Source organism: Chelon labrosus, assembly GCF_963514085.1.
Source record: "Chelon labrosus genome assembly, chromosome: 24".
Lineage (NCBI taxonomy): Eukaryota > Metazoa > Chordata > Actinopteri > Mugiliformes > Mugilidae > Chelon > Chelon labrosus.
This window is the reverse complement of record NC_140357.1, coordinates 4811355-4831136: the sequence shown is the minus strand read 5'-3', so window position 1 is coordinate 4831136 and position 19782 is coordinate 4811355. Positions and strand designations below refer to the sequence as shown.

The 19782-nt window shown below is 42.7% G+C and overlaps 1 protein-coding gene across 3 annotated transcripts in view; it reads left to right on the top strand.

Moving 5' to 3' along the window:
* The window catches only part of atp11a (ATPase phospholipid transporting 11A), a 37809-nt gene that overhangs the window by 8010 nt on the left and 10017 nt on the right, over positions 1–19782 (top strand). For 2 of the 3 annotated variants that reach the window (XM_084574488.1, XM_084574490.1), the window contains exons 1-24: positions 10797–11086; positions 11345–11434; positions 11882–11962; positions 12099–12206; positions 12633–12761; positions 12865–12968; positions 13081–13128; positions 13307–13371; positions 13493–13574; positions 14279–14429; positions 14510–14707; positions 14793–14906; positions 15028–15087; positions 15173–15339; positions 15443–15514; positions 15642–15715; positions 15816–15919; positions 17057–17238; positions 17701–17952; positions 18041–18221; positions 18326–18428; positions 18732–18877; positions 19006–19065; positions 19148–19275. In XM_084574488.1, coding sequence (XP_084430614.1) covers positions 10895–11086; positions 11345–11434; positions 11882–11962; positions 12099–12206; positions 12633–12761; positions 12865–12968; positions 13081–13128; positions 13307–13371; positions 13493–13574; positions 14279–14429; positions 14510–14707; positions 14793–14906; positions 15028–15087; positions 15173–15339; positions 15443–15514; positions 15642–15715; positions 15816–15919; positions 17057–17238; positions 17701–17952; positions 18041–18221; positions 18326–18428; positions 18732–18877; positions 19006–19065; positions 19148–19275 — 2891 coding nt within the window. In that variant the 5' untranslated portion in view covers positions 10797–10894. Of the gene's footprint in view, positions 1–10796; positions 11087–11344; positions 11435–11881; positions 11963–12098; positions 12207–12632; positions 12762–12864; positions 12969–13080; positions 13129–13306; positions 13372–13492; positions 13575–14278; positions 14430–14509; positions 14708–14792; positions 14907–15027; positions 15088–15172; positions 15340–15442; positions 15515–15641; positions 15716–15815; positions 15920–17056; positions 17239–17700; positions 17953–18040; positions 18222–18325; positions 18429–18731; positions 18878–19005; positions 19066–19147; positions 19276–19782 lie in introns of those variants that run through there. The other variant, XM_084574489.1, reaches the window with a different exon arrangement.

Here is a 19782-nt window from a genome sequence, read left to right as displayed (position 1 = left end):
AATGGACACACTGTCAAAGTTTCCATATTCCACTTCGATGCAATAAACTACAAAGACAGAGCAAAGCAACCAAGCCCACAAGTACCACACAATAAGAGCTTGATAGCGTACCATGCTGCATAAACCAGTTGTACTTGTGTAACAATGGTGATGCAACACAAGAGATCGGAAAGCTCAGCCACAGAAATATAATCCTAAAGATGACCAGCCGCGAGTTTTGATTCTTTTTATGGAAATGAAACCAAACAGCACTGATTCACAAAAAGCTAATGTAAAGACAGTTTGTTGAAGCGAGAAGCTATAGTCAGTGGATTAGTTTGTGTTTGTCTTCTTGAGGAAAGAAGAGCACATAAACATCTCATATTCTCCTGTTTTTGTTTTGGTATGAAACGGTACTCCTTGAGAAGCATCATGTCAAAAGCTGCTTCAGAGTGGAGGGTGAATGGAAACAAAAAGTGGGAATTTCTAGAGAGAGGCTTGAAGCGAGATCTGACATGCAGTTCTCTATCAGTTAATCATCATGTGATCAATTTAAAGTCCCTGCAGCCTGGACCAGTTAGACCCACCGGGAGGGTGGACTAGTTACTGAGGAGCCAGTTCCATTGGCAGACTCACAGTGGGGGAATGGAGTTAGAAAAAGGTCAGACAGACATGAATAATCATGGAGAGTAAGGCCTCATTAAAGACCTGCAACCAGCTCGTCTTGGAATAACCCAGACTGCAGCATGGCTACGGTTTGACGGAGAGTGGATTACTAAAACCACTAGAAATGAAGAAGAGGCTGATTCAGGTACGGCGTTCATTTCCCCAAATATTTCTCTGCCTTGTTGTTTTTTTGTTTCATTCGATGCCGCTCTGTGTTTTTGTCTTTTTCCTCCTTTGGCCTTGCTCCACAGTGGAATAGTTTTACTTAGATGGCAGTAACCTAGTGAGGTACATACTGTAAATTAACTGTCCTGAACACAGCTTCTGGCAAGCTTAAAAATATGTTGTAATATTTTAAGTGCGGGCTTAACGTTTGTACCCAGAACATATGCAATAACATAATTAGGTTTTATTGTGTCGACTAAATTGTTGGCTTAAGATTTGTTATCTCTTTTTATTTTGATAATTGCTGAGAAATCACTTGCACTTTTCTATCCGTGTTATATCATGTACTTGGCTACAAGTCTTAGTAGAACGACTGACAGAAAATTAGTCACCAAAAAGGATTTGTTCAAGCAAAATGCCAAATATTTTTGCTGCTCAAACTCTAAGGATTTCCTCATTTCCTCATTAGTCACGTAGTTACTGTAATATCATGTGGTTACGGCCTGTTTGTTTAGTAAAAGAAGAAATCTGAAGAAATGTACGTCACATTGATTTGTGGGAAATGGCAGAATGTTACAGTGTGTTTGTATGTGTGTTGGAGTGATTACCGGCAACACAAACAGTGTAATGAACACCATTTAGAGGCAGTGTCCTAAGGACAAACATTACGGAAGATGGAGAAGTGCTCCCATTAACAAGAAAGAGGCAGACAGAGAGAATAAAGAGTTGTGGGGGAAAAACACTTTGGAAGGAGATACTTAAAACCATTTTGGTACCTCCCTTGGACAGCATTAGATTACAGCAAGAAGGCAGTAACGGAGTGAAATACATGTACATTAGACTGCCAGCTGATGGTGGACATATGGGATTGTGTGGCTTATACTAAGTCATTTTGTAGGAGGATCAGTCAAGTCAGATATTAGCATAAACAAAAATCTTTAACAAACTGTACAGTGTGCATTATACATTGCTTAGACGGTATATTTTTGTACTTTTTACCTGCAGCCACCTGCATTTCCCTTGCGTCTTGTGCTAAGCTAAGCTAATCACTTCTTTGCTGTAGCTTCGTATTGACTTGACATTTTCTCCCAAATATTATCTAACCTTTGCGGGAAAATGCGCATAAAGGCATGTGAACGTACAGAGCAGCTGGTTATTTGCAGTTGTCCAATGCTTTTTATCATTTTGTGCCATATGTACGTTTGAATAGCGCTCATGTATTTACCTCTGGGGCTCTGAAACATCTGGACAGTACATACTATAGGCTCTTATCTTACACATTGCTACACATTGAGTGGTACGCATAGCAAATGGCATTCCACGTGCAAAAACACGTGCTGAGTTAGCTGCAATAAGCTTGTTCAAATTTAAGCACAATGCAATACAGCGTTGTGTTCACAAGCACACATACTGAACAAAACTCTGTGATATCTTAGCTTTGTTGCAGCTTCAACAAACTTCCCCTACAGCTCACCCCTTTTTGCGGGGGTGCTACCCACTTCTAAGCGCCACTGCTGCCTTTGAATGGAAGCGCTAGAGTTATTTAAAGCCAAACGAGTGTCCACAGATCAATGCAGGCACTTAGTGTGACCTGGATACTCACACAAACACAGACATGTGTAACTGAAGAGTTTGCTGACAGAAGGAGAACCGTCTCTGAGTTATAGATGTTTTCTTCTTCACTCAGATAATTATGGGCATTGGCTGAATTCAGGGAGACTTTTGTGCGTCTGTTTCAAGCACCTTGTTATTGTATATTGTTTCCAGTGTGTTTTGGGGAAGCACCGAGTGCTCCACAATGTGGGCTTCTGGTGTGGAATTACTCACACAAACTTCCTGTTTTAAAACATCTGTCCACATCAGACTTTAACTGGAAACTAGTGAACTAACTGATGGCCTCAGTTCAGATATCACAACAGTAACCACGCTCCTCTTTCGACTGTCAGTGACATTCATCCCCATGTGATCTGAATGCAGCATTAAGTCAAGTCATGGGGGGTCATGTGACTGTCAGCAGTGTTGCTGTTCAGTCTCTCCTCCTCACACAGCAGACACAATGGAGTAAGTAAGAACAGTGTGTAAGTTTATTTCCTCCCCATCCAAAGAGAAGCTGTGCTTATCCACAGGAAGTCTACAACAATGGTCTTCTGTCCAGCTCGGAGGAGAAACAACAGTGGTTGCTCTATTAGCTGCTTAGTCCCCTGTCATGTATCTGTCCTGCATTATCCTGCTTCTCCTCCACTGAGGAGTGCCATAACTGCAGCAGATGTTTTCCAGCTACAATACAATTAAAAGCCAGTAAAAATACTGAATATTTGTAATTTTTCAGTCATCAAAGGGGAAGTTTTTTTGTGATATAGCCGGTGTATTATCCTTGTTCCCTGCTGAGATCTACTCTGTGAAAACCAGGCTAATGAATTTCTCTGTATAGCTGACTGAAGCACTGAGGTTACTGTTCCTCTTGTCTCCTCTCGTCTCCTCTCCTCTCCCTGTTCTTAAATACTTTATCAAAGAGGGGAAACTGTGTTCCAGCAGGAGAGGTTGGTGTGTGTGTGTGTGGATGCACAAAACTAAAACCATCTTTATTTCATCAACTCAGAAATCATCAGCTCATTTATACTGCAGATGCACCGTGTCTCTATGCCTCTTGTCGTCCTTTTAAAACTTTAGTTGTACCAAGGGATATGTTACATGACATTTTAAATCTTAAAACCACCAAACAAGCCCAGCCCACAGTCACACACACACACACACACAGGTCTAGAGAGTGGTCTCCTGACCCACATAGGTAATGGAAACAGGTGAATGTCTATTTCCGTTCAGGTCATCTCAGTGATGTGTGATCTCCAGAGAGTTTTCAGGCCTCCTGTTTACCGTCACGTACTTTTCCATAGGCTTCTTTTCTTTACAGTGGTAAACTGTGTTTCGTCTGTGTAACAAATCTAATCTCAAATCTAATCTAATCTTTTTTAATCAAATATGAGTTTTGGGCACGTAGTGAAAACAGCTGATGTATTAACGCAATGCGTAATCACATAAGAACTGTACTCTGTGCTTAATCGAAATGGGAATCTTTACAACCTCCACGCCGCCTCATGATTTTGTGTTGTGCTGATATGTAGTGTGTGGCTTTGACATTTCACAGTGAGGGCTACAGCGTCTTCCTGTCACACTGAGTGATGTCCTCCGTCGTTAATTAACAAGTCGAGCCAATGGAAGCCCTGCAGGTCCAAATTATTACTTTGCAGAGTTGCTGATTAGATGGTTTGCTCCAGTTTTATTGAATGGGCTGTAGGTCATGGCAGACTAAATAAACACAATAGTAGTATTAGAAGGGGAAGTAGATGCAGTGTTTTGTATTGTGTTTCTCGAAGTGGTTACAGGAGGAGATGCAGTACTCAGGAGGATGAGCTTAATGCTAAATGCAGCAATAGCATTAACTGGGCCTACAACAAATGATTAAAATAATCAATAATTTGCTTAATTTGTTCTCTACCTCTAAAAAAAAGTCAAGTCAGAAATAGAGTACTGACTCCTACACACATATTTAAATCTTTCATCAGGGGCTTTTCTATGTTTCCCTCCTTTTTGTTTCACCTTTACTTCCCTTTTTAACTCTGGTGCAATGGCTTGTTAGGACATGCAGGTGTGGAGTTATAATAAAAACTGTTGGTGTCTCACACCCACATACAGTGCACACAGAGAGCACAAATGCTGAGTCGTAAAGTTCACTGACTCTGATTAATACCAGCAGTGCTCTCGTCAGAGTGTGTGTCTGTAGATGGTTGCACAGCGCTGATGACGAGAGCGCTCAGATCACTAAATCCCCCAGAGACGGACACACACGCACAGACATTTTATAGACTGGTTTGGTTTTAACTGATTAGTGTTCTGTTGAGGCTGCTGATGCCAGAGCGGCCTGGTATTTTACCTCCGCACACGCAGATTTTATTTTAGCACTGATAATAAAGTGGCTTTTATGTTTTTCTCCTCACTCTGATCTGAACATGGAGATTGTGATTGTGTTTCCTCTGATACATACAACACATACTGCATCACTATCCATCCGTAGCATGCATGGAGCTATGTTCCTTGTGGTGGGAAAATCCCATTCGTCCTTGAGGTTCTTCATGTCTTTGATCACTTATCACTTTTTCATTTGGAGAAATAGCTGTGGTGTCTTGTAAAGTTTGGTAATCAGAGATATATTAAAGTTTTCAACGGAAATAGGTTGACAAGCAACGATTAATACTGTTACAGCTCCACATTGGTTAAATACAGACAGACAGAGCTTGTCTGTGTACAATAATAGAAATGTTAATCACAGATACTGGATATCAGACACTTTAGATCATGGACTGATAAGTTGCTAGAGGCCATTAAAAGCTCCTCTGTGAGCAGCTTTCACCACCCAGGCAGCTTTTTGACCGTCCACTTATCCATTGACGTTTCCTGAACGCATAGCTTTTGCTGAATGTTTCCCTCGGTGCGAACACACTGTCACGGTTAAAGGTTGACTGCGAGGATTTATCATTATCTTAGTTGGTTTGCTCTGGGCGAGGCTGAGCGATGTAGTGGCAGATGGGGAGCACAGCTGGTCTTTAATCTGTGACTCAGGTAACACACACCCAGACTGTCACACACACAGATATCAGGTTTATCAGAATATCACATCTACACATAAAGATAAGAGTACACACCACACAGGTGAGTTTTCTGTGAATATTTAATCCGTCATATCATTTACATTGCGGGTTTTTTTTCCTCTCTGTAGCGTAGATGTGCATACCAGCAGTTGATTTGGCTTGTAGGCCTACCAGCTGACGTACGAGCACAAGATCTTCTTATAAAACACAAGATAGATAGACATGCTTTTTCAGAACTTGACTCGAGAGAAGCCAAGAAGAAAATGTCTGAATATCTCTGTTTATCTGCACTCCCCTGCGTTTATTTCTAGCCACAAGGTCTGCAGCTGTGTGTAATGTCTGGCCATTCAGGGAAGAGAAAGAGAGATTTCTCTTATCTCTGTAGCTCAGTGCCAGCGGAGAGATAACTAACACGCATGGACATGTGCGTTGTATATGTAAATGCAAACCTGATATACAACAGAATTTAGATTTGCGGTGTGTGTAAGTCAGCCATATCGCAGAGAGCAGGTTGTCTCCGTAGCTTTTGTTGAGACTCCTTTTCAGCGCCGCCTGTTGCAGCGGGAGATAGCGTACTTTGGGGCTGGTCATCAGCGGACACAACCACTCGGCCTTTAAAAGCTGCAGACAAACAGGAGTTTGTGTGTTTTGCAGTGATTTCCTCTATGCTGTTCACAGTGAGCCGTAAATGTTATCTTTTCTCACCAGGCATCATACACCACTGACTCTAATTTCACCGCAGAGGCTGAGTAGTTGTTTTCTGGGTTCTACAGCTGGTTTTTAACAGGTTACTGAAGTTTTAGTACAGTTACCCTCACTGTATAGAGAAGAGTTGGACCTAGAGGATATGTCAGTCTGGAAGTCATGTGTTGATGTGATGATACATTTTCATTTATTTGTGTGTCAATTTCCTCTTTGAGCACAAACATCTAATCAGAATGACAAGAGTAGAAGATCTCCTCAGTGTTTCCTGTGCTTCTTTGATCAAAATGACGACTTGTTTCCCCCTCTGTCTACCTATGCCCTGTCTTTCATGTACCTGAGTCTGTCTTTCCTCTGCGCCACTGTTGGCACGGGTGAGGTTAGTTGCCATCAAGCGCTTGTTTTAGGAAGTGTGTGTCCTCTGTATGAGTGGGTGGGTTAAGCGTTTCCTGTTTACAATATGGCCCTGTGTTCCCGATAACAGTGGGCCTTCAGTTTCTGGCTCACTAATGCTGCGTTCTGGTCCTGTGGGAATCGTGTGAACCGAATCGCTCACACTTTTAAATTAGATGCAGGCATTAATTTTACATTTGCTTCTCTTCGCTGTCTACTTTTAACAATTTAAATTTAACCGACCAAGAAGACAGTCTGTGTCGGCGTCACAGCAGACACAAGTGGCATTCAGAATCACTCTACTCTGCGATCTGGGATGGGCCACATCAATAGAAGACAGATTTTCTTTGTGTTTCTGTTTGTGTTGGCTGAATCCATGACATGGCAAAGGTGAACATGGTGCATCATTGCGCATCCTCATTCCAGACATAATAGAAACACATCTCTGCAAATCTTGGCCCAGTACTCCGTCTTCTCTGCAGCCAGCCAGTGTTTTAGGGGAGACTCATTCATATCAGCTTTACAAATTTATATAATGTTAGAAAAAGCCAAAAAAAGCCATATACTCTTTCGTACATGATCAGACTTTCCTTGGGTGTGTCCCAAGTGACCCAGTCAGATCAGATACGTATAAATATTCCTTGCTGTCAAGACGATCTTCTAAGAATCAGCAACGGCTCAAACTGACTTTAATTATAAGCAGGTAAATGTTTGCTTTTGCAGACATGTTGCAGCAAGTTTTGCCACCCACTCTGACTGAGGAGGGGCTAAATTCCAGTTTTTAAGTGTCAGTATGACATGATCTTTTCAATGCTGCTTAAATAGTGGAAAGTTTCTAGGAAATGGTTAATAGAAGAGGAATGTCTCTGAAGTTACCAACTCGATCTTCAGGTGGCGCGAGCATTTAGGCTTATTTTAAGCACAGAGAGAGAGACTGGGAAGAAATGAAACACTTCACTAAGGCATATCCTTGACGTTAAGCTTCCCATTTGTCTCGCAAAAAAGTTGGGCGGTGGCAGATACATGTGCACTTTCATCACGTAATGCAGTTTCACTGATTTCTTTTCGTTGGCTTTAAATGATCTTTTTCTATCAAGCCAACTGAAAAAAGTCTAAGAAAGAAGTGCAATGTACATTAAAATAGCCCTCACAGCTTTAGTTTCACTTCTTAAATTACACAAGTGGCACACAAACTCTTTTTGTGCACCTGTGTGTCAACCATAATCTAAAAATACCCCTTTGTCGGTTGTCACTTTTGACTATTTACCTCTGCTTTCTGATGTAGTAAAGATATACAGAAGACACACATTGATAAGAAGAATGGGGCTTGTGATGCTTGGCTAAATATATCCTGCGGATCAGTGACTACAGAGGTAACGCTCTGTGCCATTGTTCATGTCTGCCTGCCCTCATACATGTTTGATGGTGCAGGGATGTGTTTGTCTGTGTGTGTGATCCCTAAAGGGATCCCCTCGCTTTCCACTAATGTTAAGGAAAGTGGATGTGGGTGCTGAGTGAGACCGACAGAAACAAAGCCCGTGAGCTCTCTCTCTCTCCATCATTCTCTCCTGACCACAAATGTTTCCCTTCCAACTATAAATACACCCCTGAAACCTTCCACGTCCTGAAACATGAAACACCGCTAAATGTGATTATCAGCGTCCAGAATAGTCCAAAGTCTCTGGTTACATTCGAAAGCTGAAGGCCCGAGTTAATACGGAGCCGGACTTTTATTTTGTATGGATTCAGTTTTATTTGATTAAACACAGACAGACAGGCTTTCATGTAAAAAGCTGGAATCCGTATGAAAGCTAAACGTAATCGATAGGAGGGAGATTGCCGGCTTAGAGGCCATCCAGGTTGTGGTGAGAGATGGAGAGGAGAGAGGTGAGAAAACCAATAAAGCTGCATTATGGGAAAAAATGGACAGTGGGGAGGAGGCACACTGATTCTCATTGAGTGCCATCTGGCCAAAGCCCCACGCTGTAAACAATATTGATCAGCACACATGCATGGCATAATCGCAATCTTTATACACACTATTGTATGGAAATAATGTAATACAGTAGTAGCATTAAGACTGGAAGGGGTGGGGGAAATTATACTTTTACTTATGAGGAACTAGATACTAAACCTTTTTGTTAAGACACGAAGGAAGTGGTCCCGACAAAACATGCACCTGTGACTCCTCAGCGTATCATTGAATCTCTGAAAAAAGTTGAGGGCCGCTCAGTTTTGATTGGTCGAGCATCACGCTTGTCACGCAGCATCAACGGTTGGACATCACTTTTTGGTTGAATCTTAAATATAGGATTTAATATAGATTTAACGACCAAAGATCATGTGCTGTTATTCTGGTTTCACACCTTTGACCACATCCGTTTTTATCAATGAAACGGGCTGATGCGTAGCTCCATAATGTCATAATTTATGTAACTTCTTGTGCACGCATTTAGTGCGTTAAACCACAATTTGATGGATTGCTCACTTGAGATTTTTAAGCTCCAAGATACCAGATAGTGTGCTGCATGTCAGATATCACTGATGGGCCACCAGCCGCTGTCCTTTATCTGTGACCGTCTTCTACACTGAGGCGGCGAGCAGGAAACGTGAAAGAAAAGTGTTAGGTGAAGCAGACGGAGCAGGCAGGTGGGAGAAAAGGGGAGGAGCGGCATCGCTGTGTGGGCGACAGAGTTGGCAAGCTGTCTGCACTTTCTGGTTTTCATCTCCTCCTTCACCGTAAATCAGATATCGGTCTGTTAATGCAGTGCCCCTCTGACATGATGGATGGTGGTGGGACTATATGTAATTATTTTAGAACCGTATATATGTCGAGAAGGCATCGATATTTATTCATACGTCAATTTTTCTTCGCTTTGCTTTCCGTTTCCATCATTCCGTCGCTCGCTCATAGATAATTGGAGGTCACAGGTTATAAATAGACCTCCGTCCTAAACAAGGTAATCTTAGAGCAGCGAGTCAACTGGTTACTGTGTGTGTGTGTGTGTGTGTGAGAGAGAGAGAGAGAAAGAGAGAAACTGTGAGAGAGAGTAAAGAAACTGGGCCATGCAGCCTCTTGACACTCAATCTCATTCACTGGCCACAGATTACTGTCACCTCTTGTTTGTCTGCGTGAATGTGTGTGTGTGTGTGTGTGTTAGCAGACAGACTATTTAGTGATGAATTAAACAACTCACCGCGTTCATTTGCTGCGATTGCTGCGTTTGACCGCTGCATGTAGGACGCCTGTAAGAAGGAGCCAAGAAGACTAGGAAAGGATTATTTGCGTTTAGAGTCCGGTCGTCTTGTCCAGACCTGCTCCAGCAACTCTGAATAACCAGACGGCTTCTGCCTGCTTTGACACGAACGCCCTCTAGACACAAACTATCTGGTCGAACCTGCGACATAACAACCGCAGTGTGACACAGACGATATTTCATTTTGATAAAGAGAAGTTAAAATAAACAGATACTTAAAAAAAAGACTTACTTACTTCTGCTTCCTCTGTTACAGGAATATAAAAATATATTCATGCTGAAGATGCATGTTTGGAAACCACCACAAAGTACTTGTGGACCATAAGCGTAAAATGAATTCCTTAGAATATTAAAGAAAGACAATAGTTAGTGAATCATGAAAGGTATTTTTATTAATTCAAACTCTTAGAAATTAGCTTCACTGTCTCCCCCAGAGTGGAGTGAGAAGCAAATTGCTCACTTTTGTATTTTCTGTAACACTGCAGGGTTAGTGGGATGCATAGAGCTTGAGTAGTGTGTGCTCCCCAATTCTTGTGTTGCGTGTGCAGGTCCAGTCCTGCCTGAAATACTTTAAACACACATGGCTGACTTAACATTTTTCAGGTTTAATGGGAGAAAACCTCCCAGACAGTAGAGCATGACTCTTGTGTTGTTGTGTTTTGTCGTGTAATTTAATTTGTTATATTTTTTATGGAAAAATAATCCAATCACTTTGATTTGTTGAGGTTAAACAATATACTAGTTTGTGTACTACCTACAATTTCGTGTCACTGATTGTATTTATTGGTAAATCTGCTGAATGTGCAAACAAAACGGAAATAAATAAATAGTTTTCCAAGTCGGACTTTTGAAAGACATCGGCATCCTGGTGTCTTTTCGATGTGTGTGTGTGTGTGTGTGTGTGTGTTCTGCATTCCAGTCTGAGTCACATGCAGGTCCGTGTATCCGTGGCAACAAAAGCTCTCATTCATTGAGGAGAAGTTACTCATTCATTGTAGCCCCCTGAAATGTCTGTGAATTTGCGTTTGAGTCAACAAAAAACCTCATGTGCTTTCGTACGGTTTTGACAACACAAATTAAAATGCCATGAAACACACAGACGTGTCTATCTTCCGGCTTACTCACACATTTACGTTCTTTCCTTTCCCCCTGCAGTGTGTTGGTGAGGAGAACTGGGTAGACAGCAGGACAATTTATATTGGACAAAAGGAGCCTCCTTCGGGAACAGAGGCCTTTATACAACAGAGATTTCCTGACAACAGAATAGTGTCCTCCAAGGTGAGTGAAGACACCCACACCGATCACAACAAACTCTATTAAGAGCTTAAAGATGTATAGTTCAGTGCACTGTTCAAGCGACTGTGTCGGCGACTTGTTCTTGGTAACACTATTGAACAGACGGCTCAGTGAAAGAGTCGTTCTTGGAGGGAGGTGATAGAATCTGTTTAGCCAATTTAGAAGACTGATTATTGATCAATTCAGACTCGTGTGTGTTATTTGTTGATGTGTAAATTGATGATTGTCTCATGTTTCCAGTACACGTTTTGGAACTTCATCCCAAAGAATATGTTTGAGCAGTTCAGGAGAGTCGCCAACTTCTACTTTCTCATCATATTTCTGGTTCAGGTAAAAGACTCTTTCGGGTGACCTGAAATAATTGAAGGCTTTTTATGCATTAACGTGTTTACATTTCTATATTAATCATTACACAAATAAATGGGATTATTATTCTATCTTGTTAGCAATTGCTTTTGAAGAGAGACACTAAAATCCTTTATTGTTTGCTTTTTTAACTGGCTTTTCATACAGTTTGGCAGGAAACAAACATTCAGATTAAATATTAAGGCGCTAGATTTAGGTAAATAAAGTGTGTAGTGGAGGAGGGTTTTATTCAAAGTAACGCAGACATCTTGTGAGTGCAGGAGGAGAACGTCTTATTACCTCTAGTAGAAATCTATAATGGTGACTTAGTGCCTCTTTACAGCTGGCTGTCATTTTGATATGTTCACCTGCCCTAAATCTGTCTCCGTCATTCAATTGAGTGTGTGTGTGTGTGTGTGTGTGTCACTGCAGCTGATCATTGACACTCCCACAAGTCCAGTCACCAGCGGACTGCCGCTCTTCTTTGTCATCATCGTCACAGCCATTAAACAGGTGAGACCTAAAGGTTTTCATGACGCCTTTATTTAATTTCACTTTACCTTGACAATAAACACCGCGCCGCCGGCAACACCTACACTCGTGCGTTATCACTTTTACATCCCGCTGTCTGTGTCTTTCTTTCTCTCAGGGTTATGAGGACTGGTTGAGACACAGAGCAGACAACGCTGTCAACCAGTGTCCTGTGCACGTGGTGCAGCATGGGAAAGTGGTCCGCAAACAAAGCCGCAAGCTCAGGGTATGCGTTTGTCACCGGATAAATCACTCTCACCCCACATAACGTGAACAGAGCTTTGGTGCATTTGTTTTATTGGCTCATGCCGAGGGATTTTCCTGCGACTAAGCTCTCTGTGTGTGTGTGTGTGTGTGTGTGTGTGTCAGCCTGCATTTAAGAGCAATTTAGCTTTAGCAAAACATTTTACATTAAAATAAGTTATGTAACGACATGAGAGTGGAAACATAGCTAGAATAGCAGATAAAGAGGATTTGTCTTTTTCTAAAACTAAATGTTTGCCTCTGCTGGCTGAGCTTGAAAGGTTTGCAGGTGGTAAAGCAGGAGGTTAGCTTGTTTGGCAAACTGCATTAGCAGTAATGAGAATAAGGCGATAAGTGAAGACGCTGCAGCCAGGAGTTTGTTTGTTTTACTCATCTCCATCTGCCTCAGGTTGGGGACGTTGTCTTCGTCAAAGAAAATGAGACTTTCCCGTGTGATCTCATCCTCCTTTCTTCATCCCGAGATGATGGGACGTGTTTTGTTACTACTGCTAGTCTGGATGGAGAGAGCAGCCACAAGGTGTGCATTTTTTTTGTATACGTTGTAATATGTGCTCTTATTTTCCAGCATACTACCTACGCTGTTTTTTTTTAATTCACCCTTTAATTGTCCTCCTTCCAAGACATACTATGCAGTCCAGGACACCAATGCTTACAACACAGAGGCAGAGGTGGACTCCATCCACGCTACTATAGAATGTGAACAACCACAGCCGGACCTGTACAAGTCAGTACCACACACACACACACACACAGGCTTGAACAAAGCCCTCCTGGCAGATAAATGTCTCAAACACGCCTTATCTCACTTCTTTTCTCCTCTCCTTTGTCCTGCTCAGATTTGTGGGTCGTATCAACATTTACATGGGGAATGAGCCGGTGGCCAGGTAAACTCAATCCCAAGCACGCTGCAAGAATACAGTCATTTTATCCAGCTAAATGACTTACTCTCATTCTGTGTATAGCACATTTAGAAACACAATTTTAGTTCCTTTTGTGATGGTAATGAAATCCTCTTGTTATTTGGTGGTGAGGGTGATGAAGCAGTGTCTATTGTGTTTGCAGGCCGTTGGGATCAGAGAACCTGCTGCTACGAGGAGCCACACTCAAGAACACTGAATATATCTATGGTAATATGACACTAAAAATACAGTCAAATATGCAAGAAACTAACCTCTGCTTCTGCTTTCCCGTGGTTTGCTGATTACTTCATCATCTCTGTAATCTTCACTACTCTCCTCTTCTCTGTAGCGGTTGCCATCTACACTGGCATGGAAACCAAGATGGCTCTCAATTACCAGTCCAAGTCTCAGAAACGATCTGCAGTGGAAAAGTAAGCACTCTCTCTCTTTCATATTCTCAATTGCTTCATAAAAAGAACCCGCCGGCGTCGGTGGACGTCGTCAATGAGGCTTCACAGCCTCTGGCAGCCGCCTTTTTCCTCACTTAACGCTGGGTTAGATGATCATTTATATTTTTTTATTTCCTATCCTTCCATCCATCTGTTCACTTGTCATGTCTTCATTTATTCACTGGCTGAGGGTCTGTGTGAGTCTGTGGATCCATTTTCTTTCCATCTGGCGTTGACAGAGTCTTGTATCCAGATGGCTTGTAGAAATGACTGGCTGTAGGTGGATTTCATTTACACTTTGTTACTCCGTGTGCCTGATTAAATTACTGGAATTGTATTTGTCTTAAATTGACTTTGCTCTGAGTTAATGTCTCGTCCGTTCCCTTTATTTAAGTATCTGTTTTGGCAAGAAGAGTGAGTTACTTTCCAGAGTGCTTTTCTCCCTTGGGACTGTGCTCACAAATAGTGATTTTATTATTTTGACCAAATGCATGACAGTATGTATTTCTATCAGGAGAATAGGAGTCCAATACGATGCAATGATCAAGTCGCAGTCATCCCTGTTTATTTTGCGTTGCTCCTGTCTCCCGTGTGTATAAATATAACCAGAGTAAACGCGTTTTTCAGAACACATAGCGCAATGTAAAACTAACGCTTAATTTGCTGCTTGTTGTCTCCCCTTGCAGGTCAATGAACGCCTACCTAGTGGTCTACTTGTGCATTCTCATCAGCAAAGCCCTCATCAACACGGCGCTGAAGTACGTGTGGCAGGCTGACCCCAACAGAGACGAGCCGTGGTACAACGAGAGGACGGAAGTCGAGAGGCAGAGACACATCGTGAGTCATTTAGATTCATTTAGAAAATGAAGAGTTTTGTCATACCATCTTTACTTTATCCCACTCTTCTTCCTCCTCAGCTGATCAGGGCCCTCACAGACTTCTTGGCCTTCATGGTTCTTTTTAACTACATCATTCCCGTCTCGATGTACGTCACGGTGGAGATGCAGAAGTTCCTGGGCTCCTACTTTATCATGTGGGACGATGAGATGTTTGATGAGGAGCTGGGGGAGAGAGCTGTCGTCAACACGTCCGACCTGAATGAGGAGCTGGGACAGGTGCACTTTGATGAGAGCATGTAAAAACAAACATTACTGTATGGTGTGTGAATGCATGTATAACGCTTACATTGTCTCTGTTCAGGTGGAGTACGTCTTTACAGACAAGACAGGGACACTCACAGAGAACAACATGGAGTTCATTGAGTGCTGTGTGGACGGACATGTTTATGTACCACATGCTATCTGTAATGGACAGGTAACGCCCCTATTTTTTGCTTTTTTATGTACATTAGAAATAAAGGGTAAGATAAATGTGTTTTTACTTGAAGAGCTCTATGATGCTGCATATGCACGTTACATTTTCCTGTCGTCTGCAGGTGATGCCTGGTGCCTCCAGTATGGACATGATTGATACATCACCAGGTCCCGGAGCGAGGGTGAGCGTATCTGCTCTCTTTGGTTGTCTGCACGTCCGTGTTAATGCGTGTGTGAGGTTAACACTGTCTTGATCGTCCACCACAGGAGCACGAGGAACTCTTCTTTCGGGCCTTGTGTCTGTGCCACACGGTGCAGGTGAAAGAGGAGGAGACGGTGGACGGCATCAAGCACGGCATCCACCAGGGCAGGTCCTCCTCCTTCTACATCTCCTCTTCTCCGGACGAGGTGGCACTGGTGGAGGGCATGAAGAGGTGGGGCACGCAAAGGGGACCAAATGACAGCGAAATAATTCAGTTTCCTATCTTTCTTTTTCACACATTCACTTTATTCCAAATGATGTGCTCTGTGCCGCAGGCTCGGTTTCACCTATCTGAGACACAAGGACGGCCAGATGGAAATCTTAAATAGGGAGGATGAGATTGAGAAGTGAGTATGGCTCTTAAAACAATGTTATTCATTATTGGTATTACTCTTTAACACATGTGTGATTTGATTACTTTTGATTTTTTTGATTAAGTTATAATGAAATGATATTCTTTTTTTTTATCATCAGGTTTGAGCTTCTAGAAGTTTTGACTTTCGACTCAGTCCGACGGAGGATGAGCGTCATTGTCAGAGCCAGCTCCGGTAAAAACACATGAAACCGTGTATAGATTAATGAGGGTTGTTTTTCCTTTCACACACTTTAATTATTATTATTATTTTTTTTGCCTTTGTTTGTGAGTAGGTGAGCTGTACCTGTTCTGTAAAGGCGCGGACTCCTCCATCTTCCCCCGCGTTGTCTCAGGCAAAGTGGACCAGGTCAAAGCTCGGGTGGAGCACAACGCGGTGGTGAGAGAGCACACACACACACACATACACACACATACACACACATACACATACACACAATCCTCCTCATTTTCTTAAAGACTCATGTTGTGGAAGTTTTTCCTCTGCTGCTGGTGAAGAATGAAATGGAGACTTCTGCCGGCCGACAAGGTTTTATTTTCTTTGCAAAGAAAAGGTCAATCAACACGCGAGCGGTCAAAAGTGAAGAAAGACCCCGAATGTGGGGAAACCTAAACATTTATACCAGAGGAACACCCGTTTTGCATTCCTTTGTCTACTGCAGGGGTCGGTCCCTCCAGGAAGTGTTGCCACACCCTTTTGTCTATTGCAGGTATCGACGCCGACCCCCCGTTGGTGTGTTTCACACTTGAGGTATCCTGCAGGACCTTGCATTTAGGTGCAAGGCCGAGTCCAGACATTGCAATCCACATAGACAAAAGGGCCCAGTATCTCACGTTAGGAAGGGGGATGTTGGCCATCTCTGGTGGCTGAGACAAAGAAATTGAATTTACCATTACACTCATAAAGTCTTTTTCGACAAGAGTTTCAAACACTATGCCACTTCAGTGGTTTCCACAGTTACAGTACATGACCACGGTTTCCATGGCTACCACAGGAAGGTGATCAGCGGAGCGTGGCCTACTTACATCAGATAGTTGTTCTGTAGTTTTCCAGCGAGCCTTCAAATAATCCCCGAGCAGTCGTTTTATTGTATTTAATGAATTTCATGATTCAGTGTAAATAAACGAAAGAAAGAAAGAAAGAAAACGCTGACTGTTTTAATCAATATATTTCTGTTTTCATACACATTTGATTGACGTCACTTCACTTTAGAAACTAGATGGTGCAGAGGGATTTTTTTTAGTTCAGTTTTCCCGTAAAGATAAACTAAAAGTGAATTCATCTTGTTGTGAAAACTGGGTCAGTGAGTAAGCTTGTCGTGGTTGCAGCTGCAAATAAACCATAGCTTTCAGAGGAAAAGGGAAATGTGGTGAGTGTTGCACCAGTGAAGCTAAATTTAAAACTACACTTGGTGCCCACACATGTGAAGAGCCTGGATTCAAACAAATCATTTTTGTTTTCTGCAAATGAGTTCCATACCAGTGTAACCCCGTGTGAATCTCTGTTCTCGTCCAGGAGGGTCTGAGGACACTGTGTGTTGCGTATCGCCCTCTGAGCACCGAACAGTACCAGGAGGTTTGCCATCTGCTGAACGGGGCCAAGTTGGCACTACAGGACAGAGACAAACGGCTGGCCGAGGCTTACGACCTCATTGAAAAAGATCTGATACTGCTGGGAGCCACTGCTGTGGAGGACAGGTGGACGAATACTTTAAAATATTTGATATAAAGTCGTAATGTCAACATAATTCTCTCTTTAGAGTATAGCTTGTAGCTCTGTTACATTGTCACACTTACATTGTTCGCTGGGATCGTATATTTAAGCATTTAAATGGCCATAAAGTTACAAGGTGGGGGGTGGCGGGGTGGGGAGCCTAAATCTCACAGCCCACACAAGCCTAAGCACTATAGAAATTATGTGTGTGCTGCTGCCATGAGAAGTGCTGCCCCAGTTCTGAGCCAATTTGAGTGAGGGCATGTCCAATCGCATACGTGCGACTAAGGCAATTATAGGGCAGGCTTAAAAGGAATTGTTAACCCAGAGGGCAAGTCAGCTCATCCTGCACAAAGAGAAATGTTGTCGCAGTGTTCCGTTGTTGCTGAATAAAAAGAGAAACTGGGACAATTTGTTCATGTTTTCCCACGTTCCTCCCTCAACAGGCTCCAGGAAAAAGCAGCAGATACCATCGAGTCCCTCCACAAAGCTGGCATGAAGGTGTGGGTGTTGACCGGAGACAAGATGGAGACGGCGGCCGCGACCTGCTACGCCAGCAAGCTGTTTCGCCGCAACACGCAGATCCTCGAGCTGACGACCAAACGCACCGAGGAGCAGAGCCTTCACGATGTCCTGTTTGACCTGAGCAGGACGGTCCTGAGGCAGCATGGAACCATGACCCGGGACTCTTTCTCTGGGTTTGTGCTGTGCTCACTAACATGTGGCAAACCTCTGAATTAGCCATGTGCACACATTTACAGTATTTGACAGGTGTTGTTTGTCCAGTCTTTCAGGTACTGACTGTACTGACTATGGTCTGATCATCGACGGAGCAACCCTCTCTGCGGTGATGAGGCCTGGCCAAGAGGACTCGAACTCAGGGAATTACAAAGAGATCTTCCTGGAAATCTGCCGCAACTGCAGCGCCGTGCTCTGCTGTCGGATGGCGCCGCTTCAGAAAGCACAGGTACAGGCGCCAACAGATACAGGAGCCTCTCATCATTTTTTTGTGCTGATGCAATAAGCTGCAGTAAAGAGTCGTGGGTGTGATACGAACTTTTTTCTTTCTAGATTGTCAAGCTGATCAAAGCCTCCGAAGAGCACCCGATCACACTGGCCATTGGAGATGGAGCTAATGATGTCAGCATGATCCTCGAGGCCCATGTTGGCATTGGTTAGTATTTCAGTCTTACTAACCTCTTATTTCCCACAACCTGTACACAGAGGACAGCTGGAAAAGCAAACATAGATCCTGTTTACTCTTGGACTAAAATGTGATTTGATTTGATCATAGTTAACTCAAACTTAGATGTGATAAAACACATATTTTAAAATATTTTTGTCTAGATAAAAGCTAGCATCGTCACTATCGTGTCTTGCACTGATGACATATTTGATGTAAGTCATTTTCAGCAACACATCAGTTTGTTTGTACAACAGTAATGCTTTGAATTGTAAATGTCTCCCGTGGCTACAGGCATTATGGGTAAGGAGGGTCGTCAGGCAGCGAGGAACAGTGACTACGCCATCCCAAAGTTCAAACACCTCAAGAAGATACTGCTCGTCCATGGACACTATTACTACATACGCATCTCTGAACTTGTGCAATACTTCTTCTACAAGGTAGTCTGACGCGCATTTCATGTCTGAATATTTTAGTATTTAGTTAGTGACAGGTTTTAAACAGCATGTTCACAAAAACTGCTACAGCTGCTCTAAACTCCTCTCCCTTATCTTCTGTCTTTTCCCAGAACGTCTGTTTCATCTTCCCCCAGTTCCTCTACCAGTTCTTCTGCGGCTTCTCACAGCAGGTAATCACACGCAGAATTAACCCACAACGATTGGCAGTTAAAGAAAACAAACACTAACACCGCCGTCTGTCTTAAAACGCAGCCGCTGTACGACACAGCCTACCTGACTCTCTACAACATCAGCTTCACCTCCCTGCCCATTCTGCTCTACAGTCTCATAGAGCAGCACATTAATATGGACATCCTGAAGAAGGATCCCTCTCTATATAGGTTTGTATTGGCGTGAACTGCATGAGTGTGATGTGTACCTCTTTATTCAGATCATTGTGGGACATGCTCAGGTTAGTAACACATAAAAAAAATACTTTGCAATCTAAAACACCTATTTAATGCAAAGCACACTCAGTCTTAGATTGTTTCAGATACTTTAATATGTTTCTCTGGACTCTTTGTGCACAACATAATAACAGATGATGGTGTATTTTCAAAGCTAAAACATATACTAACTCAATTTGGCTTGAATGAAAGAAAGCTATTGATTTTACATCCACAACAAGAGAAGAAGACTTCTTCTTCTTCTTCTTCTGTCACAAACAACGAGGCTACTGCAGATAAACATCCTGAGGTCACTTAGTATTTTAGTGTTTAGAAGTGCCTACATCATAAATCATAAATTATTGCTCATGAATGTGATCCTTAATCAAATTAAAATATCTCCTTACATTCATTTCTGGTCAAGGATCCTCCCAAAGCAGCCGCCGTACCACGGCATCGATC